Source organism: Trichoderma asperellum, chromosome 5 (genome assembly GCF_020647865.1).
Source record: "Trichoderma asperellum chromosome 5, complete sequence".
NCBI classification, from domain to species: domain Eukaryota; kingdom Fungi; phylum Ascomycota; class Sordariomycetes; order Hypocreales; family Hypocreaceae; genus Trichoderma; species Trichoderma asperellum.
This window is the reverse complement of record NC_089419.1, coordinates 2588957-2614609: the sequence shown is the minus strand read 5'-3', so window position 1 is coordinate 2614609 and position 25653 is coordinate 2588957. Positions and strand designations below refer to the sequence as shown.

General features: G+C 49.8%; 6 protein-coding genes across 6 annotated transcripts; 3 read left to right on the top strand and 3 right to left on the bottom strand.

The window, feature by feature from the left end:
• The first annotated feature begins 156 nt into the window (after nucleotides 1-156).
• TrAFT101_009012 (uncharacterized protein) lies at nucleotides 157-4947 on the top strand. Its single transcript, XM_024902869.2, has 4 exons — nucleotides 157-313; nucleotides 377-3622; nucleotides 3691-4150; nucleotides 4229-4947. The coding sequence occupies exons 1-4, from the start codon at nucleotides 244-246 to the stop codon at nucleotides 4782-4784; spliced, it is 4332 nt and encodes a 1443-aa protein (XP_024755142.2). The 5' UTR covers nucleotides 157-243; the 3' UTR covers nucleotides 4785-4947.
• Nucleotides 4877-6460, bottom strand: TrAFT101_009011 (uncharacterized protein). Its single transcript, XM_024905627.2, has 3 exons — nucleotides 6230-6460; nucleotides 5649-6091; nucleotides 4877-5542 (listed from the first exon to the last, which is right to left on the bottom strand). The coding sequence occupies exons 1-3, from the start codon at nucleotides 6293-6295 to the stop codon at nucleotides 5272-5274; spliced, it is 780 nt and encodes a 259-aa protein (XP_024755141.1). The 5' UTR covers nucleotides 6296-6460; the 3' UTR covers nucleotides 4877-5271.
• A 366-nt stretch (nucleotides 6461-6826) lies between these two features.
• TrAFT101_009010 (uncharacterized protein) lies at nucleotides 6827-10858 on the bottom strand. Its single transcript, XM_024910817.2, has 6 exons — nucleotides 9799-10858; nucleotides 9439-9713; nucleotides 9298-9360; nucleotides 8727-9239; nucleotides 8119-8656; nucleotides 6827-8062 (listed from the first exon to the last, which is right to left on the bottom strand). The coding sequence occupies exons 1-6, from the start codon at nucleotides 10493-10495 to the stop codon at nucleotides 6987-6989; spliced, it is 3162 nt and encodes a 1053-aa protein (XP_024755140.1). The 5' UTR covers nucleotides 10496-10858; the 3' UTR covers nucleotides 6827-6986.
• Nucleotides 10859-11246: 388 nt separating this feature from the next.
• On the bottom strand, nucleotides 11247-12894 carry TrAFT101_009009 (uncharacterized protein). Its single transcript, XM_024909073.2, has one exon. The coding sequence runs from the start codon at nucleotides 12777-12779 to the stop codon at nucleotides 11622-11624; it is 1158 nt and encodes a 385-aa protein (XP_024755139.2). The 5' UTR covers nucleotides 12780-12894; the 3' UTR covers nucleotides 11247-11621.
• A 5166-nt stretch (nucleotides 12895-18060) lies between these two features.
• On the top strand, nucleotides 18061-20185 carry TrAFT101_009008 (uncharacterized protein). Its single transcript, XM_066128494.1, has one exon. The coding sequence runs from the start codon at nucleotides 18409-18411 to the stop codon at nucleotides 19456-19458; it is 1050 nt and encodes a 349-aa protein (XP_065984614.1). The 5' UTR covers nucleotides 18061-18408; the 3' UTR covers nucleotides 19459-20185.
• Nucleotides 20030-25574, top strand: TrAFT101_009007 (uncharacterized protein; the record flags this gene model as incomplete). Its single annotated transcript, XM_066128493.1, has 3 exons — nucleotides 20030-20068; nucleotides 22720-22812; nucleotides 25452-25574. The coding sequence occupies 3 exons, from the start codon at nucleotides 20030-20032 to the stop codon at nucleotides 25572-25574; spliced, it is 255 nt and encodes an 84-aa protein (XP_065984613.1).
• Nucleotides 25575-25653: the final 79 nt, after the last annotated feature.

Here is a 25653-nt window from a genome sequence, read left to right as displayed (position 1 = left end):
GCTGCATGAAAAATAGTGGGGTGATGTTGAAACTCCTTTATCAGTGTCAGTTGATTGGCCCGGCTTAACTATCAAACTGATAACGCCTTGCAATCATTATTTAAAAGTAACCGGTCGCATCATCGCTTCTTCACGCTTCCAATCCATCATGGCGACGTGCGCGTCCGCCAGAAATGACGGCGGGCTATCTACAAACCATCCAAGATACCCGGAAATACACATACCCAACGCAACTCACCCGCCATGGCTCCCAGAAAGCCGGCACGCACGCCCTTGGCGGCAACACCGACTACATTCGACATAGGACCCCATGGTGAGTTCGTTCATATCTTATGCTTCTTCACACATTAGTGAATTTTAACATTTTGCCTTCAAGATGTTCTACCGAACGAATTCCTAGAGTTTTTCGAATCCTTGTCCTCTCGAATTTCTTCCGAGAACACGAAAGATAGTTCCAGTAACCTTGAGCCACCTCCATCGAAGCGTCGCAAAGTAGATCGTGAACCAAACGACGGCGTCTGTATCGCAAAAGCCAAAATATCGTTCTCGCGCCGATGTGAAGATACCCGTAGCCTAGACTCCAGCAGTGACCATCACGGTATCGACCCCTGGCTCATTTTCATTCTCAAGAATGGTGGTTTATCGATTGCTACTCGATCGGCCGGTCGTCTCGGATACTTTAAAGCCCATATAATGCTACAACGAGAAGAAATAGATGAAAATGTGGAGAATATACTCGATATTAGAAACTCCAATTTGAAGAAAACCACCGCTGGTGCCATTTGGACGGCCGCTAACATTTCGATCAAGCAACATCAGGGGTTGGCTTCTTTGACAATCTATTTTCATCTTATGTGGAATGAAACCCCAAATCCGTATGCGTACTTGAGGCGAAACAACGAGCGACAATACAGCGAGAAGCTGGTTCGCACTTTCTTCCCACCTCAAGAGAGCGCTCTTAGCGATATCTCGTGGTCACCAATGGATTTCTACAATGCAGCGCACGTCCCGTCAAAAGATGATACTGATTCACTCTCCATTGATGTTCCCGGCCTAAATGCCACTCTTTATCCTTACCAAAGGCGAACGCTACAATGGCTATTGCGTCGGGAAGGTGTGAAATGGACTGCCCAACACGAAACTGTCCAGCCTTTGTTAGAAGAAGAGCGAAAGCAAGATCTAGAGCTTTTTCGAGCTGTGCATGACGCCAACGGCGGCAAGGTATACCTGAGTGATGTGTTTCAAACTATTACCCGAGATCCTACACCGTACCATGAAGCCGGCAAACTTGTCAAAGGTGGCATTTTAGCGGAGGAAATGGGGTTAGGAAAGACTCTGGAAATGATTAGTCTTATTCTTCTGCATCGGCGCCAGGCAGAATCCTCCCCGGAGCCTCTACCAGGCCAAGAGCACCTTGTTCCTAGCGGCGCAACTTTTATTGTAACTCCAAAATCATTGCAGCTGCAGTGGATATCCGAATTATCCCGCCATGCCCCTGGACTACGCGTGAAACATTACACAGGATGTCGAGGCGTCGATAAGGATGGTGAAGCTCAGCTTGTAGCCGAACTGGCTGGATACGATGTGGTGGTGACAACATACAGCGTACTATCCGCCGAGCTTCACTTTGCAATCAGTCCCCCTGAACGGTCGCGGAGGCACGAGCGAGCATATAGCCGGATCCTTTCTCCGCTCGTCCAAATCATGTGGTGGAGAGTGTGTCTTGACGAAGCGCAGATGATTGAAAGTGGTGTCAGCCAGGCGGCTGCGCTGGCCAGAGTAATCCCCCGAGTCAATGCCTGGGGGGTCTCTGGAACTCCAGTCAAAGACGATGTCAAAGACCTGCTTGGATTACTCTCTTTCTTGAGATATGAACCCTACTGCTCCACACCACAGATCTGGCAGGCACTTACTACCCACTATAAACCATTATTTCAACAGCTCTTCAAGTCAATATCCATTCGACATACGAAAGCGTCTGTAAGGGATGAGATAGCTCTGCCTCCACAGAGAAGATTTGTCATCAGCATGCCTTTTACCGCAGTAGAGGAGCAGCATTACCAGTCATTATACAAAGAAATGGCAGAAGCTTGCAAACTTAACACAGATGGTGATCCTCTTGTTGAGAAGTGGAACCAAGAAGAATACGAAGATGTTATGAGACTATGGCTTAATAGACTTCGACAAACTGCTCTTCATCCCGAGGTTGGTGTCTATGGACGCCGGATATTGGGAGGCAAAGAGCGTCCCATGAGAACAGTGGAAGAAGTATTAACTGCTATGTTGGAGCAAGGAGAGATTGCCATCAGACTTGATGAGCGAGCGTATCTTTCGAGCAAGTTGGTACTGGGTCAGCTATTTGAAAACAGCCCTCGAGTAAGGGAAGCTCGGGCGATCTGGGAAGAAGTGCAAACCGAGTCTGCCAAATTGGTGACTGATGCCCAAGTCGCACTTCGAGATGCGCTTCGGGAGAAAGGAGGCGCCAAAGATTTGGGCGCAACTTTGGAGAGGATGCATGATTTAACCGATTCGGAGATTGAATTGGAGGATGACGCAGAGGAAGACTTTGGAAACAAAGGAAAACTTGGTGAGCTGCAGAACAGGCTGAGAACCAGCCTAGAGCTGCATCACAAGGCCATTTTCTTCTGTGCCAATGCATATTTTCAAATTAGAGACAATCCGGAGCTGACGCCACCGGCCTCGGAGGAATTCCAATATCTCAAAAAGCTTGAAGACGATGGTTATGAGAGTGCCAAGTTGGTTCGAAGGAAGATACTTGGGCAAGGTCAGCGCAAAGCCATGCGGCTCATGAACAAAATCGCGTCAACGGCCAAAGAGCAGTCTTTTGTTGAGATACCGGAGCTTGTTGTGACTAGCGAGCGCGGAATAGAGAGTGGGGGTATTGTTGACAACCTCGAGGTTCTCTATGAGGATCTCAACGAACAGGCAAATTTGATTGACGAATGGAGAGAGCAAATTATCCAGCTCCTTTTACGGCCGCTTGTTGATGAAGAAGACACTACAGAGACCACTGGAGAAGAGCTTATAGATGCTACGAAAATTCAAGACGAGCTGATGGTTTATGTCCAAGTTCTTCGGGCTGTTGTCGCTGATCGCCAATTTGTCGTTTCGGGTCAAGCAAACGGACTGTTGAGGCATGAGATAGATACAGCGGTCAAGATGGCGAAAGAAGGCGAAGGGCCTGCTCCAGAGAAGCTTCTCGATCTAGCACAAAGAAGGACTGAGGCGAAGCCTAGAAGGGCCAATATGTCTATGCGCGCTGCCATCAGCGACCTCCGTAGCCTGCTATCTCGACTCACTCGAGATCCGGATCCTAGCAAGAGAGAACTTTTAGAGTCTACGATTGCGTCTAACCTGATGAAGACAACTCAGAAATTGCTTGGCGAGCAAAACAAGGCAGTGGTAGCTTTGGAAGCAGAGGTGGAAATCTTCAAAAGGGCTATGAATGCTCGATTGGATTACTATCGACAGTTACAGGCCGTCTCGGATGACGTAGTGCCCCTCGAAACACCCAAGACCGAAGAGGCTATTGAAAAGGCAAGAAAAACCATTGATGACCTTCATAGAAAGCTGTTGGCCAATGAAGCCAAGCACCGATACTGTAAGTGTGATGATGCAGCTCTCATCGAGTTTAGACTTCCCATGTCCATGCTAATTACATGCTGTTAGTGTTGAGCTTGAAGGAGACCGGATCCAAGTCCAACGAGCCTCGAATGTGCGTCATTTGCCAAATGCCATTCGCGACCGGCGTATTGACGGTGTGCGGCCATCAATTCTGCAAGGAGTGCATTATGATGTGGTTTAAGGCCCACCGCAACTGCCCTGTTTGTAAGAGGGCGCTCAAGGCGGACAATCTACACGACATCATTATCAAGCCTCAACAACTCCAGGTCCGTGGAGAGGAGTCGGGTGTGCCGAAAGCGAGCGCCAACGATGATAGCCTACAGCGCCGCCGAGACTCTTCAAAGCAAACTGTGCTCTATTCAGAGTTTGACAATAGAGAACTTGAGCGGATGAAGAATATTGAGCTGGATGGCCCTTCATTTACAACCAAGGTTGATACCCTGGTTCGGCATCTTATGTGGCTACGCGAGTCTGATCCAGGCGCAAAATCCATTGTATTTTCACAGTGAGCCTCCTATTATATTACTTTTGCATGTCGCATCATCGAAATGTGCCTGAATTAACGTCGTGTCCAATTGTTTAGATACAAAGACTTTTTGAACATTCTACGCAACGCCTTTAATCGCTTCCGCATTGGATACGCATCAATCGATGACCCTGACGGAATTAAGAGGTTTAAAGAAGACCCAGCCGTAGAATGCTTTCTTCTCCACGCAAGAGCTCACTCCAGCGGTCTGAATCTCGTCAACGCAAGCCACGTCTTTCTATGCGAGCCCCTTCTCAACACTGCTCTCGAACTACAGGCAATTGCCCGAGTGGATCGAATTGGCCAGCAGCATGAGACAACGGTATGGCTCTACATTGTATCCGGAACGGTAGAGGAGTCGATTTATAACCTCTCGGTACGACGGCGCATGGAGCACATGGGCAGGAATCTCAAGGGCAAGTCCAAATCTAAAGAATCCACTCCAGAACTGCTAGACGCGAATATTGAGGAGGCCAATACGCTGGAGCTGGAGCAGGCTGCGTTGTCGAAGCTTATGAGCAAGGATAGATCTGCTGGAGAGATGGTGGACCGAAGCGATCTGTGGGAGTGTCTGTTTGGACATGCGAGTGGTAAAGATGGAAAAGGAAAATGAGGCCGATCTCAGCAGAGCCACCATGAGCTCACGCACACGAATAATGAATGGTTATGATAAGACACGCGAATATACATTAAAAATTGATGCATGTAGGTATATGAATAAAATATGAATTGTAATCAATGTCATTATCATTTTTTCTCTTTAATATTATACATGGTTTCGTTTTAAACACCTTCTTTTTCTTCTTTTTGGTATCTTCAAACCCATAGATCCGCTGTCAATTCCAGACCCATGATCTCGACAATCTCGTGGCCGGCATTGCCGACTCTTTGGAAAGAAAGATTCTGCTAAACGGGAAATGTTGCTACACATTACAAGTTCGCTACCATTCCCCCAAATGAGGAAGAAGAGTAGGTATGAAAATGGAAGAAAGAAGAAGATGATGATGATGATGAAGAAAAAAGGCACAAGAGTGAAGGGAAGAATTAGCTTCTTCTTCTTCTCTCTTTCTCTCGGCGCCTCATTCCATTGACAATCATATTTACTCGACAACCTTCTTCTTGCTGGCGCTAGACTTTACGCGCTTGGCGACAGGGCGGTTGATGTGGTGGTCGGGGATCCAGCTCTCGTCGTAGGACTTGCCGGCGGACTCGGAGCCAGAGAGGGCATCGGCGGGATCGACGGGCTTCTGGACGGGCTTCTTGGGGGCGCGAGTCTTCTTGGCCTGGGGGAACAACGCCTCGATCCAGGTCTTGTAGACGAAGTAGAGGGTGCCTCCGAAGGCGGCAGTGAGGACAAGGTACAGGAAGATGCTGTTGTAAAGATTTCTTCTGTTAGTCATCCGAAAGAAAGAAGAAGAAGAAAAAAGGAGGGGGTTCACGCTAGATTGAGAAAAGAGAAGAGAAAGTTGGCTCATACATTTGAGGATCGAGAAAGCTGGTGGGAGCCTCGACAATGGAGGTGCTGCCCTCGTAGGCAGGGACCTGGAAGACGGTGCCCTTGGCGTTGGTGAAGACGGCGAGGAGGCGCAGACGGACATCCTGGGGCATCATGTCGAGCACAAACGAGTACGGGAACGACTTGGTCTCGCCAGGCTCAATCTCCAGGCTGTACTGCACGACTGTCAAGTTGCGCACGATGCCCTGGTAGGCGGGGACGTCCTCGGCGAGGTCCTCGGGCGTCCACAGCGCGCCATTGGCGAAGAGGAACTGGATGGGGCCGTCTTCGTTGTTGGTGACCTCGACGAGGGCCGTCGTGGTGCGGCCATTGACCAGCTTGAGGCCGAGGATGTCGGAGTCGGGGAACGAGGTTCTGATGTCGGCATTGAGGGTGGCGGGCTCGATCACTTGCTCAGCAGGCTCCTGATTTGCTGCGCGTTAGTTTTGATTTATTTATTCCTTTTCGTCTCTCTGTACTGTGTTTCCCCCCAAGATTCTCATTGTCTCGAGTTCCATGGAGAGGATTCGATTCAATTCAAAAACGCAAAATCAATTTCTCACCTCTTGAGCAACTGCGCCAAAGACCTGCAAGGCCAGAAAAGCGAGGAGAGACGACTTGAACAGCATGACGACGACGCGAACCAGACTCGGCTCGGCCCAATTGATAAACCAAAGAGACGGGGGGGAGGAGGAGGAGGAAGAGAAGAAAAAAAAAAGAAAGAGAGAGATGAATTGAGAGAAAAAGGAAAAACAGGAGGATGGATGGAATGGCGTTTGGAGAAGTTGGAGCTGATTTGTACGGCCCCAGTTTAGAACTAACAGAAATGTGGCCACAGCTCGTGGAGGGGCCCCACGCTTACATAACCTCGTGCCATTGTTGGGACCTGGAACCAAAAAGAAGGGCCTTGTCCGAATTGGGAATCTTTGTATAATTATGGAACATGGGAAGCTGGACAAGATATGATATCAAGAGATGCATACTAATTGATAGTGGAATGCTGTCTGGATAGGAGACAGATTTTTACCCAGGATACCTATTTGTAGTACAAGTGAAACACGCAGTCAAACCAACATTCAATATCAGACAATACGCATTCACGCATTCCTTCTACTCCACCGATTCATACATGAACACTCAATACACAGCATAATCATCAACTTCTGTCTCTGTTGGTATATATATAAATTCGCATTGAAGCGTCTCATACAGGCAGTCTCTCCTAGAATGAGAATCGTAATAGACCTCCCAACATATGCGCCCATCCATCTAATACTACTAGCCAAATACAGAGCCAACTAATAGTCCAGCAATTATCTACTACGGTCCCCCAAGATCCATCCCGCCCCATCCATCAAATACGTCCATGTCGGTGTCGTCGAGGCTGCCAAACAAATCGGCCTCTGCTGAGGCATCCAGCCCCCCACTGCTTCCCGGTCCTCCCAGACCCAGGTCAGACGAAATCCCCCCAAGGCTCATATCCAGGCTCCCAACACCATCCATTGACATCGTGCCATCGCCCTGAACACCAGCAGCGACAACAATGGAATCTTCTAGGTTTGTCGCATCCCCTGCCAAGTCTAATTGCATATCAGCCGCCTGCAGCATAGGTGGCGGCGGTAACACCATCTGTGCCTCAACTCTCCTGTGAAGGCGAACAACAATCTCTGCCAGCTCGGCGTCCTTCTTCTGCAGCTTCCTGTAATCCTCAGCCTCCATTTTCAAGACTTCTCGGAGGGTAAGCGGTCGCTGCAGTATCGGCAGCATGTTTCCCGCTTCATCTAAAAGACCGCTGGTAGGCGGGAGCTCATTGCTAACGTTTGGAGCACAAACCAGTGCCGTGGCCACATCGTAGACAAGGCTCCCGTTGCCGGCTAGAGTTTGCTGCCGGATTTCCTCCAGGATGACTCGTAGAAACCTCCTGGCGCCCACAATTTTGAGGGTCGCAATGACCTGTCGATGCGTATACGAGGTTGGCATAGCTGTTTCGTCAGTATGCACACACCACTGAACAAGCCCCTGGATAAGGTGCTTGGCGGCCCCAGAGAGACCGCTGCTAGAGCTAGTTGCCCACATCTCTAGCTCTTGATGCTCAGCAGCCCCTGTTCGCCTCGAAAAGGGTAAACTGTCCTTCAGAACCCTCAGTAGTGGCTCAATGTCCTGATTCTTTGGATCTTGTCGCTGGTAGGCTCGCAGCGAGTGCTCCAGGGGCTTCGCAACTATTCCCTTGACCGACGCAAGCATAGTAGTAGCTTCGCCCGAAATAGAGGTAGGCAACAGGATGAGCTGCAAGATTTTGATAATAGACTTCTGCTCCTTCTGTTCTACCCAGAGGTAATCAGACAAGAACCGAATCGCAGGTATGAGGGACGGTAGTAGAAACGTATCAATCAAATCTAAGGGCTGGTAAGCTTATGAAACAGCGAGGCGTCACAACTAATCAGAATCTTACATTCCACGCCCGACCTTAGGGCGTCGTCTGTCAGGAAGCCCTGGGTATATGCGATGACAATATTTTGAAAGAGAGACGCAATGAGGAGATAAAAGTCTGCAGGAGGGCAGGATGACATCAAGTCGTCTCCAAGCCCGCCCGCATCGCTGTCGAAAAGGCCGTGAATCCAGCCGCCGAGGTGTCCATTTTCTTGCTCGGAGAGCTCGTCCAGCTCACGGCTAATGTGAGCTCGGCCAATGATTTTGGCAACATTTGAATCTGGGGAAATGATGCCAATGTCTGCTGGAGATAGGCTATATCGGTAGGCAAAGGCCAGCACCAACAGCAGAATAGCCCCGAATTCTTCGTAAACAGGTTGATACTCTCCTTGGTCTTCCTCGTATCGCCAGCCGTCCAATAGCTGACATATAGGCTCCAAGATGGTCGGCAGCTTCTCAAACAAGAGCAGAACATCTAGGGACTGGGGTTTCTGTACCAATTGGCTGCAAAGGAGTTTCAGTGACATTGTCTCTTTGCTGTGACACAGTTGCCGCAGCAGCTAACATCTTCTTGTCAGCACGTGAAATTCACCAACCGTGACGTGAGACAGGATACGGGGTCAAACAAACCTCTACAAGGGCCTGACACACTGCTCCAACATTACCATCCATCTTATCCATGTCGCGAATGAGGGCTTGTATTTTGTCTGGGTCCGATAGGCAGCTCTGAACAAGCTTTTCCTTGGAATACTTTTCCTGGGAAGGTTCGTATGACATGGAGCTTTCTCCCAGGATCCGCTCTACATGCTCTCGTTCAATCAGTCCATGGAGAGCGCAAGCCGAGCAAAACTCCTCTCGGACACTCTCCGTGTATGGATTATTGTTACGTGATTCATCAAACATGAGTGACGCTGTAGGGAACACGCTTGTATCGACATGGGGAAGTGCCTGGGTAATACAAAACTCGGCAGAAGGCGTTGAAAAGCCAGGGGGGCATAGTTGGGCGAGTATCAAGGGCACCTTGTTTATCAAGAAGGACCGTAATAGCTGTGCGTCTCTGGGCCCCTCATTTCTGAAGACGGCATTTGCAAGCAGGTCAAAAGACGCCAAAATCAGATCAACAGCACTTTGTTGAACGTCTCCCTTCGGATAGAATGAGAAAAAAAATCGACGTTAATCAGGATAGAAAGGGGGAAAATACCTGATATCTATTATTTAAATATGAAAAGAAGGCATGGTCATCTATTAATGGTCGGCCAACAAGCTATAATACACAGATAGTTAGGATGCACGTAATATCGTAGATGGAAAGGGGGGGAGGTTGAGCATTTTCTAAACACACCGAGGCACTAAGGTATATGTACAATCCTGCACGAGTGTTGGATATTGGTATCTCCGGAATGACCAAGTTCTCTACGCCCACTGTAGAGTCTAGGATATCGTCCATGACAGCGTTGGCAGCTTGCTTGCTCTTGTCCACCGGGTCTAATGGAGCCAAAACCTCGGTTCTAAACAGTTCAAGCTTGTTGATAAATTGCTGGAACTGCGGTAGCTGTGGCGATTGCTGTATAACCTGTACAAACGATGCAAGGCTCTCCGAGAACATTTTTCGAGTCCCTAATCGACAAAGAGAAAACATGGTGATTAGCATGTGAGAAGGTCGCGAGAGAGCAAGGGTGTGTGATTCGCGGCCGTAGCATACCTTTGGCAGACGGTTGGCTAACGACCTTGACAAAGGCGGCATTGTCAACCAGCCGAAGCACTAGAGGGACAAGAGCACCCCAAGCAGTCTCCATTTCATGCCGAACCTGTGGATCTTGCAAGCCGCCGCTCAGCATGTCCGCAGTCATGGAATTAGACGCCGTGGTAAATAGCGCCATCCACTTGGAACTGATATGGATGAGCTCCAATGCCGTGCGAGAATCTCTGAAAGCAGTTCCCTCAACGAGGAGCTTGATGACATGATAAAACATCACCTCCTCAAGCCAGGACGAGCTCTTCCACCTGATGGAGGATACTTTATTGGCATCTTGTTTGGTCGCTCCCTCTCCATTGGCCTCGTCTCCGTCTTGCTGTGCTTGCTCCGGCACCAGCGCATGGAGCGAAGAATATCTATATAACGCCCGGAGAATGGACACTGCGTCGGTATACCGCAGCTTAGTGAGAACCGAGACGTATGGAGGGATTCGCGGGTCGGGGCTGAAGCACCTGGATTTCAGAGGGCGCATAAAAAAGTCGGCGATGATCTCGGGGGGCAGCCGATGCTTGGATTGGACTAGTCGCACATAGTCCTCAAAGGTGCTCGCGTCGAGGCGCTTGGTCAAGCATTTGGAGACGAACTTGGACCAGTATTTGATAGAGTCGCGAAGGGCCTCGCTGACCGTGAGGCGCCCCTCCATGGCTCGCCGCGCTCTTGGCGATAGTGTGAAAAATAGACAGTGGTCGAGTATGAGGATTCAAAAATAAAAGAGTTATTGGGTATAGATGCGTAGCTGAGCAGGAGAGAAAGATGTGGAGGAACGTGGCGTCGAGAGGTCGAGTCGATCGTCTGGAGGTTGTTGTTGCCGAGCCAAAAGCAAAAGGGCTGTCACGGGCTGTTTGATGCCATTGAAGTACGGTTTATAGTTTCGCGTACAGCAGCCATAGAGTTCGTTCACTGGGGCGCTCTGGTCTGTTGGCTGACGCCGCATGGAAAGTATGCCAAAGCGCTCGGCTTCTCCCCTCCACTCGGTTTGCGCGAGGCTGCGAGATTCAAAGTTCAAGCTTCGCGGTATCGCGAGCTAAAGTTGCAGTAGCAGCATCAGCCACAGGTACCTTGTACAAGCACGGAATGCTCCGTATTACGGGCGCACGTGGGCCCTGGCGGCTATTGTTCCGCGCCGTTTCAGGTGGGGCTCGACCACGATGAGACTCATTCATAGGACTTTGTGAATATAAGTATTTATATAGAAGTCTCGATGTGGTCATCCGGTCATCGAGATGGATAATGATTAATGATTAGTTAACAAATATCTAGTACGAAATGTTGACTCTCTTGGTAGAAGCAAGTACTTATTCTCTCATTCAATAAGAGGAGTTGAGTGCAGCTTCTCCAGCCCGCAGTCTTTCACTTTGCCAATTAATTCACAAAAAATCTCAAGATGAAAGTCAGTTTCAGTCAATTAAAATCTATTTTCCGTCATTCCAAACTATTGCTTTGTAGTATCAGCAAAAGAAGTGTCAGAACATCAAACAAATCTACCACCTAGAAGGACACAAATGCTAATACCTAGGTACATATAGGCAGTCAACTTCTCAACTTGGATATCATCTTTTTGACAAAGAAAACTATAAACAAAGAGTGGATATCTAGCGATAAGAGAAAGAGAAAAGAAAAAGAAAATTAAGAGAAAAAAAGCCAATACAGAGAGGGAGTCAATCCTGAATACTAGCCGCAGATAATAACTCGCACTCTGGCGCATCCACATTAACACAGCCATCGTCTTCAACTACTGCCACAAAAGCGTCATCCAGCTTTTCCACCCCCTACTTCTCGAAATTCGTTAGCATAGACTTCTTGCCCGCCGCAATCAGGTGGCAATAGTCAGTGCCCAGGAACCGGCCCTTGGCATAGTAGATGAGATAGCTGAAGAGCTTAATCGAGCCCATCTGGCCAGTGGCACGGCTTCTTCCAAGCGTAACAGCGGAAATCTCCGTGGTGCTGGGGCTATATGCGGGCATCGCGCCGCCCTTGAAGTAGATGGGGAGTGCCTTGACGAGATGAATCGTCTGCGCACTAGCAGTGCCGGCTTTGCTAGCCTCCAGGTTGCCCACGTCGCCGACGACAAAGATGTTGTCGAAGCCCTCTGCCAGGAGAGCCTTGGTCTGCTTGATGTATCCCTTGCTATCCAGGAGGTTCGCAGGCACAAAAGAAGTGTTGGGAACAACGCCAGTAGAGGGAATGTAAGCCTGCGTCGTGAGTGTCTTGGTGGTGCCGTCCGAGCTCGTCAGGGTCAACACCGTGTCATTGCCCGACTGCTGGACAGAAGAGACGGTGGTGTTGGGGACCAGCTTGACTTTGAGCTTCTCCAGCTCGTTTTTGGCTGCTTTGCGAACGCTATCAATGGTGGGTGGTGTGAGTGGTAGTCTGTCATTGTAAATGAGATAGACCTCCTTTTTCCCAGACTTGGAATATTCGAAGCCCAGCTCGCCCGCAGTCTCAGTGCCGGTTGCGCCACCGCCGACGACGACAATGGTTTTGGCACTCTCGATCTGCTGTCGTAGCTCGTGTACACGCTGCTTGGTCTCCTCGGTTGAGCCCATTGTTTTCCATGGCATATCCGGGCTTGAGCTGCCAGTGGCAACAATGAGGGTATGGTAGTTGATGGTGCGGCTGCTGCCCTCTCTAGGCGAGACAGTGACTGTGCTGCTGGCAGGATCCATGGCGCTGGCGACGCCGAGAACAAATTCAAACTGATCCTCGGGATACTCCTTGAAAAAGGGCCGGAGGTCGATCATGGCCTTGTCATCAGCCAACTGCCCAGGCACGATGACTCGGGGCATGGCAATGGGCCAGTGGAAGTGAGTGTTGGGAGCAACGACAATCATCTTGTAATCCTTGTCCTTGAGAACAACATTGCGCATGGTCTGGCGGATAAGAGGCGCGGCGGCAACGCCAACGCCCAGTACAACGATGTTCTTCATTTTTATTTATTGTGGTTGCAGATTAGCCACGGATGGGATGTGTTGTGAGAATTGAGCTGTCCAAATGTGTACAAAATGCTGATGCGAATGAAGAGGGTGGGCAAGGGCTTTATATACATGGAGAGCTGTAAGTGGGTTGGAGCAAAAGGAGTGCCGCACTCGACATAAGGCTCCGGCAGAGCAATGGTGTATAGAATTGCTCCGCAACCCCTACGCCCGCGAGCCCATGGGCGACGGGGCAAGCTGTACGTAGGGCTATGGCGCCACTTACACACGTATCGCTGGTGGGCAATCCATGCAGCAGCAGCGAGGCTCATCAGCTGTTGGTCAGTAGCCGGAGTAATCGTAGAAGCATCGGGACAACCAAGACTAATCGGAGCCTCGCATCTTCTCGAAAGTGCGCTCCTCCGTCTGGCAGATGAGTCGAATCTGCCGTGAAGCAGTAAGGACCACTGCTCATCTCCATTACATACTACAGCTTTGATAATAGTACAATCTCTATGAATGATTCTTCAAACGCGCGCGCTACATCTCCTGCTGACCGAGCGCTAGCAAGCAAAGGCCCGCACTATTGGCATGGATGGAATCTGATCTGCCAAAGGCACTAATAAAACAAACAGCTAATGGGGCACGGCATAGGCCTACATGGAGGCTCCAAAATGTCATCTACCGGCGTATCTAGCAGCGGCACAAGACCAAACCAGCTCGGGCCGAGAAATATCGGGCCTTGCCATTCCCACGCATTTCCAGTCAGTCAGTCACTGCTTCCCATCTCACTACATACTTGAAAAGAACAATCGAAAAATAAATAAATAAAACTGTATAAATCCATCGATACCATGATACTCCCTCTACATTCTTCAACCCTCAATCACTCCTCCTATTCGCCTGTCGCCAGATAGCGCTGCAAAATACATTGAATAGTGAATAGTTGCAGCGCGCGGAGATCAGATGCAGGGATCGCGGCCATCCACCAATCAGCGTCGTTAGCGCCCGCTTCCCGCTCTCGAGACGCCCGCGGAGTTTTGAGATTGAGGTTTCTCATTACAGACATGACGGTGTAGTATTGACTGTTGTAAAACCCAGATTTTGCTTGTTGGCTGCAGAATTGACGGAGCTTGACGAACAATTCTGATTACTAGAAATATTACAAAGCATAGACGCTTGCGGAGTTGCGCTTGACATTTTTGGAGAATGGCATGTACATGTATTTGGCTCCGATGCGGCCCCACGCCCGAATACTTGAAAGTATAGCGCATAGGGCACGCAACTTCAGCTGCTCAAGACTGCAGAGATGGAATTTCGATTATAAACTGGGATATCGAGATACTATCAACGATAACACAATCACTAATGCAGAGAGAGATTTTTTGCCGCTGACAAAGCGCTGTTCGTGACATGTTGGGTAGGCATCTTCAGAATCCATCACACCGGCGCTCATGCTCTCGATTTCACTCTCCCGCATACACTCCTTCTTGACACTCGTTTTACGCCCAGTTTTATTACTTAAATTGCATTCTTGAAGACTCAGAGTCCATGAGCCGTATGAAGCCATTATTGCGGCAAGTATCAGCCTATCTTATGCAGTCTTGCGTGTGTTACCAATCTTGGACAGCCCTTTTCATGATCAGTACCGGCCATTTGCTTTCAACAAGAACAATAATATCAATACAAGATTGAACATACGATGTTGGAAGGCTAAAATTCTATCACAGAGCATCCTCAATGGCAAACATCTCAGCATGTGCCATCGGATGAAAGAAACTTGTTATTCGTTTCCTTCAACACTTCGGAGGCATTGCCGGAGATACCACGCTCTAGAGACCAGTGTGTCTCATAAGCATTCTACGTCAATACCTCGTCCTATTTCTGCTACAGTATAATGGGCATGACGTATATCATACCTTTGGACTAGGACTGCCGGCTCTGTGTGACGATCAATGGGCCATCTCATTAGACTCATACCGCCGCTCTCTCATGACACTCACACTCCCTTAGTAAAGTCCAAAAAACGTAGCAAAAAAAGGAAGGGGGGGAGAGAAAGTCTACAGACAGTATAGGGTCGAAGCAATACCAGCCTTCGGTCTACATACTATACGTTCCGAGAATGCCTCGCACCTACCACCAGCCCCATCACGATCCCTCTACCGCGCAGTCCAACAGCAAATAAAACGCCTTCAATCCTTCGAACCAAGCCCGTCCTCAAAGCCATTTTTTCCAAGAACGTACTGTCTGACCACCCCCCCTGAGGAACTAGAAGCCAAACTTTTTGGGGGGCCTAAAAAGAGCCGAAAAAGGTAAATCTTTGTTCTGGCGCGGGCCGCCACATACGGGCAATGGATCGAGCCGTCCGTAGCCCCCCGGCAATATGGCCCAGCTAAATAAGCCTTCATATCTCTCGAGGCACACAAAAAACGCCGAAAAGCAACCTAGACAGCCATTTTAGTTTAGTATTACTACTGCCGCCCCTTCTTTCTATTTCATCGTTCAAAATCGAGAGGACCTTTAGCGGACTTGTGTGTATGAGTAATATGGCACTCCCACCCCAATAGGGAAAAGGGAGAGTGTGAGTTTGACCGTTGTGGCTTCACGGTGAAGTCATCCTCCCCCCCATTTTTTCTTTATTTTTACTTTTTTCTTTCTTTTTGTTAACCCGTTTAGAGAAATAAATGGCAAAGACAAAAAGCAAAAGCTACTCCCGAGGCGCTTCTGACCTTGCGTAAGTTTACCTTGACAGCGGGAATCGTGTACAACGCCAGTCTCAGTCCCAGCACACCGCATCGTCTGGGAGTACAAGATGGCCCTTTTCGGGTCTCTCAAACGCACACCCCCTCCATCATCTTTCCCAAAATGAGCTTGTGACTGCGTATCCCTTGAGAGAGAGCCCAACGAGCTCCAGCAGGCATTCACATGTGAGATCTCTTTACGCGCCCCGTCGTGGGATGAGATCCTCCCATGGGCTCTTTATCACACCCCCTCCATCTTGCGAAGAGGGAATTGGTCGGTCAGTCTATTTGTCACGACGGGCATCGACGCCACTCTGGTTACAATTACAAAACACCTTTTTGCTCTTTTTGTGTTCTTTTTTTTATATTGAGCGCCGAATGAGGACGAAGAGAAATTAGTACAACCTAGTATCTCTTCCTTTCTCTTGGTGAATAGGGTGTACATCTCGTCATACGGCAGGTCCACGCATCTGATACACCAGTCCTGATCTAGGCTCCTGTCTCAACTCTCCAAAACTCCCTCTTGTCTTTCCGCTCAAGGAAAAAAACGACCAATCATTACGTCAAAGGCTGTGGGTGTGAAAAATATGTGTTATGTGAGGGATCAAAATATGATATATGATCAAAAAAGACCATCCGGATAGGTACTATATATGGCACCGTATACCTGGCTATGATTCCCGAATAGTCGGAGCTTGTCTCGCTCAGTTCGGGGACCAGACTACTAGTACTAGTATTACTGCCTCCGCTCCCTCCCTTGCGTAGAGGCAAAGAGGTAAGGCGGAAAAATTAGGGAGGGCAGACAGACAGACAGCTCTTTTCCTCCCTCTTTTCCCCCGGTGCGTGACGAAATACTACCGACATGCCGGAAACGGGAGGGAGGATGAGCTCGTGGAACACAATGCGAGGGCTGGACACTTTCCCCCACGCTATGACTGCCAGCGGAGAGGGAGGCATTCTGCTGTCTTCTCACATCAAAAGGATTAAGCAGTGAAGAAGTAGTTTCCAGGCATCTGATATCTGTGCTGTGAAAGCTGCCTTTCTGCTGCTTAGGCTTGACAGCATCATCCACGCAAGGCTTTCACCAGCCAACCATGCCATATTGTACGCATGCCAAGGGAACTACTACTACTACTACTGCTACTAATACTAATACTAATACTATCTCATAGCCTAATAGTATCGCAGTGTTGGTTCGTTTTCCTCTTGTCCTGCTTGTCTCTCCCCTTGCTTTAGCGTCTAGATAGCTTCCCCGGTTTGCACTGCAGTGTTTGCGCAGGTCCAAGCAAGAAAGAAAAGAGAAACCTTGCTAGTGCTACCTTTATTCGCGTTTGTTGGACCAGAATCCAGGTTCTTTTTTTTTTTTCTTTTTTTTTTTTTTTTTCTCACACCCACCCCCCCTCTGACCCGAAATACTGGTTTGATCGCCAGACGCGTTCCCATCTCTGCGGTGCTGCTGCAAGCTGTGTAAGTGTCGTGCCGTGTACTTGCTCGCGGGAGTGACCAGGAATACACCGCTGCTCGTCGTACCTCTACCGCCAAGATACCCGCATCTCTGCCTCATGCCTCTCTTCCTCTGCCTCTGCTCCCACTGTTATTCCCCCCCTTCAGACCACCCCCGAAAAAAGGCCACGGTCCATGGCCATCTCGGACGGTATCCGACCTGTACCCATACCCGCTCGACAGGTACCTCCCACGCCGGTGTACCGCCCCGATCAGCCCAAGATTCAGGTGCTGCACATCGCTCGTATTAGCAGCAAACCGCTAGTACGAGATATATAGCTTATGCTCCCAAAACCACAGCCTGTGGGGACCCGGATGGAGCTGAGTCGTGCGCGGATCGATCACTTCTCAGGCGCTCTCTGCGTTTCTCGGGATCCTCACCAGCCAAGCAGCTGGACTCTCCCCACATCCATCCTCATGCAGCCGGCCATCTGGGTTGCAGGTACACGCTCAGGCCGTACAGCACTCCGGCTGCTGGTTTCAGGTACTGGTCTGCGCATCGAGTACTGGTGCCGGCGGTGCGCGCTCACGCAGCCCCGCGGGTACCAGACGTCGCCGTCGCTACCTGCCCGCGTCCAGCCGTCAGCCCCGTAGCCGCGAGGTATCTGGATGCTGGATCGCCGCTGGCTCGATACCGGCTGGATACGCCGCTCCATCGACTTGTACCTCAGGTACGTGTCCCTGATACCTGGGTTTGGCGCAGATCTAAAAAATCCTGTTCCCCACCCTAAAAATGGTCAAGGACCCCTGCTTAGCGTCCGTTTTTTTTTCTCTCTCTCTCTGCTGGCTGCTTTTGTCCATCCATAGCCTTGGTTAGATCCAGGCTAGTTGCTAGCGACACGCCCCCCTCTCGATGGATGAGGGTCGAGGGTTTGATTCCGCTCAGTTTAGATTCTTGGCGTCGACCAGGGGAAATTGCCCGGGTGCTGGGCTTTTGCTGGGCTTTTGCTGGGCTTTTGGGAGGTCGCAGTACAGCACGGCAGCATCAGCCAGCCGGCGTTGATGCTCCTCTTTTCGTCTGTTATAAAAGATTCGCGCTCCCTCCCGCGAGCTAAGGGCTTTGGTCTCTGGCAGAAACCCGATCTACCGAACACTCCATCTCTGCATCATTGCAAAATCGATGATTGCTTCTTCTCCGTCTTCTTCGCTTCTGCTGCCCATCGACCTGCAGACACACTTTTTCTCCCTTTTAATAATAATCACGTTCTTCTTCGACCGGCGACTTACACATACTTCACTCCCCCTCCATCTATAAAGAAAGCCCTTGAGCTTAATCCTCATCCGCCCTGCACATCCATTGGCTTATACGCCAAAGCCGCTCCAAACTTCCAAAACCAACAAGAGGCACAAACACACACAAACACTCACACTCACTCACTCACTCAAATCATTCACCAGCCATGTCAGACACCGCTGGTCCCGTTGTCCAGAGGGAGGTGGACTTCATCCCGATCGAGGATCTGGTCGCCATGACTCCCACAGACATCTCCAGAGTGGCCATGACGGGCAAATTCCCCCAGAGACGAGGCCCCTGGTCCCCCGACGAGAGCTTCCGGCTCGTAACGCTCATCAACAAGACGGGCGCCCAGAACTGGGTCACCGTCGCCTCCTTCATGGGCTCCCGCAACGCCAAGCAGTGCCGGGAGCGCTATCACCAGAACCTCGACCCGTCCCTGCGGCACGACCCCATCACCGAGGACGAGGCCGCCAAGATCATGGACCTCTACCACAAGTACGGCTCCGCCTGGGCTCGCATCGCCGAGCAGCTCCCCGGCCGGAGCGACAACGCCATCAAGAACTACGTCAACGGCCTCGTCAACAAGACCAGGCGTGCCGAGGGCCGGCTGGCGGGCCAGCATCCACGATCACGCACCGCCGCCAGAAGACGAAGCTCTGCTGCTGCTGCTGCTCCGACCGCTACTTCTGCTGCTCTTGCTGCCACTTCTCTCTCAACGCCGTCATCGGGCGCCTCAGCCGTGGAATCGCCCACCTTGTCCGATATGACCGAGTCGGATAGCGGAAACAACTATTCGCTCTCTTCCTCCTGGGGCCAGTTCCCAGCCAGTTCTACATCACAGACATCCCAAAGAGTCTCTTCCGAGTGGTACCGCCCTCTCAGCCAGTCCCCGGAACTCGCACAATCCCATATTCACCATGCGGCCCCCCATGGCCACCCGACTTTCAGAGTAACTCCTTTTGGCCAGACCCAGCCTCATCAGAACGGCTACGCCCAGCAGCAAGAGAGCCGGCGGCCCATGTCCCGCTCCTCAGAGCCCTCCTCGTCTCGACGCCTCAGCACAGATCTGGCCAGATTCTCTCTCTCTTCGCGCAGATCATCGCGTGATTCAAACATGTTTACTCCATCACCGACCCTCAGCGTCTCTGCAGCCACTTTGCCACAGGGCCGCAGAGCCGATCCCAGAATGGCCATCGGGAACTTGCTAGGTTAGAGCCTAATACTGTCTTTACGACGACTTTCATTTCGTTTTACTTCTTCTCCGCCATCTCTTTTCCTTATCTCCTTGTATTCTGTCATGTCTTTTTTACTACTATTTTTTTTTTATTATCCATCACCTGGCCTCTCTACTCGAGACTGGCTCCACAAGCATTTTGTTTGTTTAGGCAAGCACGCGCTCTGCCCTTTAGCATAGCAATTGTTTTTTATTTGCTTTTACAGGAAATCATGTATATCACGAAGGAAAAACAAGGCGCTTATGGAATCGTTCATCACTCCCTGCCGTCCTCAAGAAATACGGAGGGCGATGAAGGAAAGGGAAAAAGTGCTTTTTGTAATTGGGATTTCAACTTTGGCTTCTTATAAATACCCTCAATAGCTTCTGAGTGAAGTCTATCCGTCCGTTTTTTTTTTTTTTTTTTTTTGGTTTCCATTTACTATTACTGGCCCTGTCTTGTTTCGTCCTGTTTCGTTTGTTTTTGACTCGAGTTTATTAGCCTTCGATGGCTTTTTTTGTGCGTTGGAAAGGGGGGAGCAGCTCACGAGGACAAAACAAAAACTCCATAATGATCGTAGATCGCAAGGCAGAAGTCCCGGTTTCATTTGTACCAAATAGATTTAGATCGGCCAATAACAACGCAAGAACTTTTTATTTTATTTTTTTCTTTCCCACTCTTAACACTTTCTTCACTTTCTAAAACAATAAGATTCCTATTAGTATTAAAAAAAAATTAAAAAAAAAAAAAAAAAAATTACATGGCTGCCTCAGCGCACCCGCCTCCTTAGTGTGTGGACCGGTATAGTGTGCGTTCCTTTGAAAACGCCGGCTTTTAGACTGCCAATTTCCGCTCTAGCTCAGCTGCACAGGACAGAGTTTGGCATAGAGCATCTTCTTCACAAACAGTTGACTGTACGTATTATATAATCACTTCATAAATAATGCAATCAAGTACTAGTTCTGTCCAGTTCCCGGCCTGTTTGTGATTGTTGCCGCTGGGCAAAACCCGAGTTCCCTTGTTGTCTCTCTGTGTCATCAGACCCCCATCAGTGGACGAGAACGAAGCAAGCAATCTGAGTAATACCTAACCCTTCCTCCCCTTTGCATCCTTGTCAGTCAGGACTCTACAGTACACCACTCGCAGAGCTGCGATCGAGAACCAGGTATCCCTTTCACGGCGATCTAAGCTTGAGAGTGCCATCGGAGCGAGTCAACGGCTTTGCGGGCCCTGGCTTGATGCAGCTACTTACCACCTGGTAACAAGCTGCAGATGCTTCTCCCACCCCCCCAGTCAGCCATGGGAAAGGAAGAGAAGAAGAAGAAAAAAAGTACCCTGTCACCTGCATTGCCCATTTTTTTTTCTTGTCCACATCTCCTTGAACCCCCCAGTTCGTCGGGGGGGTGGGAGTGAGAGAAGAAGAGGGGGGGGCCACACTTTCTGACCGTTGAGATGGCCCTAACAAGAACTCACCCAAATGCAGTCGTGGTAAGAAAAAGAACCATCACATAGTCTAGAGGGGAAAGGCTCCTCCCACCTACGCATGCCTAACTCGTCCGTCCATCCATACGCCGCCCCCTGTCCAGCGATGATATGCAACGGCTAGTGGGCATGTATTGCTACACCCTTCGCTCTCTCGCTCTTTCACGCCCTCACCCCCCCTTGCTCGGGTTTACGGCGGAAACTTGACGAGAAATTTGGCGAGTTTTTGGTGAGTAGCACAAAGCAGGCATGGAGATGTGCGTGATGTGTGTATGTGGCTAGTCAGTCGGTCGGTGGGAAAGGGTGAAGGGGGCACGCAGTGGTCTGGGAGGCTACCATTGCGAGGCTTTTCGGGTCCAGTCCAAGCCTAGTACAGTATCAGATGGGAAAAGCGAAACAAAAAGAAGCAAAAAAAAAAAAAAAAAAAAAAAAAATCTCAGTGCTTCTATTCGTCTATAATACGAGCAGTCGAGAAGAAAAGCGAAACATCGTCGCTCGCTTGCTCGGGAGCAAACAGAGGGGGGAGGGGACAAATCTTCTTCTCTCCCCCCCCCCCCCCCCCCCCTGGGCATTCCTTCTCAGAGCAGCGTCGCAATGGTATACGTTCTTGGCATTATGACATATTTCCTTAGACTCCTTCAGGTCTGTCTACCCGTCTATCCCTCGGTAGAAAAAAAAAAAAGGCGGGCCATGCCGGTGATTGGGACTGGCGTGCTCGGTAGCTGCAAGCTTCCCCGAACGGCGCGACGGTGAAAAAGAAGGGCCTCGATTTTTTTGATTTTTTTTTTTTCTTTTTTTTCTCGCCAGCCAGCCCCTAAACTATAGCGGGGAGGACGGCCAGGCGGGCCTCGTCAAAACGGTTTTTCGTGCTTGTTCCCTCGATAATTTTTTTTTTAGCTAGGCAATCTCTATCGCTTTTTATATCGCATTGCATCGCATCGCATCGCATCGCATAACATCGTATCTCCATCGTGGTTTAGCGCAGCCAGCACCCGCAGTAACAGGGATCTAAGTACATGTACTCCGTACTACTCCTAGTAATACCCAAGGTACGCATGGCTAGGACGACACAGAAAGACATGGAAAAGCACCCAAGACAAGACAAGACGTCAACAAACACACACAAAAAAAAAAAAAAATAAGAAGAAGGACAGTGCTAGACATGGGCAAAGTGCTGCGGTGTAATGCCCAAGCGCCGCCATATCGGGCACAGGAGGAGCGAGAAACGAAGAGTCAACAGCCAGCCAGCCAGCAAAAAAAAAAAAAAAAAGGGTTCGACCAGGACCAGGCACTATACAATCCAAGACAAACAAGACAACACACAACACACACACCCTCCAAAGGCGTGCATCTAGCAAAAGCCGAAGCTGTTCGGACGCATGTCCCGAAGCCTTGCCCTCAGCCCTTGACAGATCCGCTGCCGAAGGTGGGGGCGCGCTGCAGGGGGCGCGCGTGATTGGCCGCGGCGGAGCGCACGGGGCAACGGCGTCGAGATTCCCGGTTTCCTGCAAAGCTGGAGCTCAAGGTACCGCGGCGATACTCGTTCTAGCGCCCAATCCAGCTAGAGTGTCTCAGTACTGCGCAGGTAGAGCGAATTGGACGATGACGGCGATTCAATCCAAACCCCAGAGAGATCTGCCTAGTGCCACCACCACCACCAACACCACCACCGTCTAACCTGTAAGCCACCTCTCCTCTTTTTCTCCTACTGCTAACCCGTCTGGCACGGCACAGTAGCATCGCCGCCTACCGATATTTCTCAACCTTTCCCGTGCAAGCCTGCAGGCGTTTCTAGTCCGGGAATCGTCTTTTCCATCTTCCCTCCATCCATGGCCCCCCCCAATCCCCCGAACGCTGCCAAAAATTGCCCGGTCCGTCCGCCACAACTTCCTAACCGTTTTCCTTCAAATCTGCCAACGTCGACCATTGTCGTCATTACTAGCCAGTTTAGTACCAATGCAGCAAAACAATAATTCATCTAGCCTAAACACGCCCCCCCCCCCCCCCTTTTTTTTTTCTTTTGACTTCCTTGTCCAGCAAGTGATCAAGCTCGCCCGTCCGTAATCCCATCAAAACCGTGGTCGTAATCATTGATGGGTCCAGCTGAGCTTCCCAACCCACTGCCAACTTTCACGGTACGTATCATGTACAGTACCTGGGTACACACTGGGACCTCCTGTCAAATTAAAAGAGTAAATAAAGTCAAAACAGACATAATCACAAGCCAGTAACCATAAAACTGACTCGAAATTGCCTTGCCCAAACTCCCATGCTGCCGTTTTACGTCTGTTCCCGTGCCTTGATCTGGCCTTTGCTTCCATGATCCCTGCTGCCGCGGCTTCTATCATGTTTTCCACAGCCTCCGTGTTTCAAGGGTCTCCGCAACGCCCCGAAATCTTCGTATCATAAAAGTAGCTTGCATGTACAGTACAATGCATAGGTACCTAAAGTACATGGGTGTCAAGGATATTTAGCAAAACTTAGTGCCTAGTTCAGCTCTCTTCTGCTCGCCACTCCTTTCCTTTTTCTACTTCTTAGTTTAGCAGGTGGTTCTCTCGGAAAGTTGGCATCCGGACGAAAAGGATTTGCGATAACCAACGTTGCGCAACTTAGACTACTTTTAGGCTTCCAGCCAAGAAAAGAAAACCAGCCAACAACAATAACAGGGGGTGGGGAAGGCAGGGGGGGGATGAACAAAACGAAACGAAACAATAAAGCCGGAAAAAAAAAAAGAAAAGGGAAAAAAAAAAAAAAAAAAAAAAAAGTAAGGGCTCTCAGGCGACCAAAAGCAGAATTAAGTTTGCCTCTTGTTTAGCCGCTCTCAACTGCTGCCCCAGCATTCTCCAGCCCCTGCTGAACCACCAACGTCATGTATATTTGATGTGTTCCAGCCAGCGCTGGAGATTTGTGCCCATAGCTCTGGGGCGCCGCGGCACGACACGAACGCCCAGCTTGTCAAGAAGAACAGCAGCCAACCAGACAATCAACCAACCAGCAGTTTCGAGATGCATGCACATGTGGCGACGAGGACTCAGCTCTGTCCTGTACAGCACAGCACTGCACAGCACCGCACATCATCCATTGTCATATGTATGTTCTTCCCCGAGTATCTTATGCAACATCTGCCTCCCCGGTACTCCGTACCTACTGCAGCAAGCATGGAGTATTATTAGCAGCACTAAATGAAAGGGCTGTCCGTCCCCCATCAATTTATAACGGCTTCCCACGGCACCAGCCGCTCTCCCAGGTTCTTTTGTTTGCCGGGAAGCCAATCCGACAAAAAGACCTGGAGCAGCACGCAGTAGTTTAATAACGAAGTACGACGTGGTATCCAGAAAAAATGCCCCGGTACCCAGCATTAGTGGTTTACGGTAGAGTGAAGAGAGAGATTGCAAACTCATACACTCAATATTATCTAGAACCTACCCGCAGCCTCCACTCTATCTCGCGCGTCTCGCTTCTGTGCCGTTTCGCGAACCTGTTTCTCTGCTACTCATTTACTTTCTTTCTCTCTCTCCATCTCTCTATTTTTTTTTTTTTTTTAATTTTTCCCTTCCCTTGCTCGCGCATTGCGCTTGTCTTAGTAGGTAGGGATCCTAGGGAATCTGGATTAACCGGACCGGTAGCCAATACATGTATACATCCGCGTATATATGCTGGCGACAACTCACTAAACCACTGCATCCAGCATCCAGCATATATATAGGCATCCATTAATAGAAACTTTGAATCAACAAGCACGGCATGTATGTACCGCCAAACATGCCCTGCAAGGGAAGCCTCTCTATGCTTCGTCCCGTCCTCGCGCTAGTCCCCTCCAGTCGCTCACTGCGTCGCACCATCACAGCCATTCCGTCGCTTATCTAATCTCTCTCCCGCGCAACCCTTCCTCTTCGGAAGCCGGTAAATTCAACCGCCCGTCCGTTGCGCTGACTCTGGCTCCGGCTCCGGCTGTCGGGCGCATCCTTCATCCTAAACAATTAAAAGCCACACCAAGCCACACCCGCGCTTCTTTTTCTTCTGCTGCCCCCGTGCTAACGTCGTATGGCATCACTCACCCCCCCCCCCCCCAAATCAATCTCCAAGTAGGCATATCAATCTGACATATGACAATCTTATTTTTGTGCACGCCAAGATCCCCCCCATCTAGAAAAAACGGTTCTCGTTCCAGTACCTACTAAATTCTAATCAGCTGGCCTTTGTTCTTTTCATAGCAGCGGAAGCTGTGGTTGGCTCAAGGGTAAAAGGTAAAAAGGCAAGTTGCTGCGAGACTAGAAAACACCTTGGAAGAGAGCCAAAACGAAGCATCCCATCGCCCTTCTGGACCATTACCTCGAAGCGAACCAACGTTTTTCTTTTTTCTTTCTGCTGTCCATCTCATGCAGGCAAGGATCTTTAAAATTGTAGATAAGCACACGTCCATCATTCTTCCCGCCCCCGCCCATCTTAGCCAAGCTTTTTCTTCTGTTTTCCTTCTTTCTGCTCGCTTAACTGGTTGTATGAGTGCTAGTCATGGGTCTTCCCTACGGCCGAGAATTACTCCTTCCTATCTGGTGCCTGGGTACTATGGCTTCGGAACAAGTCCGATGCCTCTATTGCCATGTATAGTAATACCAGTAGCAGCGACTTGTAGAGAAATTAACGGCCCTTATATATAACGTATAAGGTAATAGAGATGCGTTGCTCACCTCACCCGCTTACCACACCAGCTT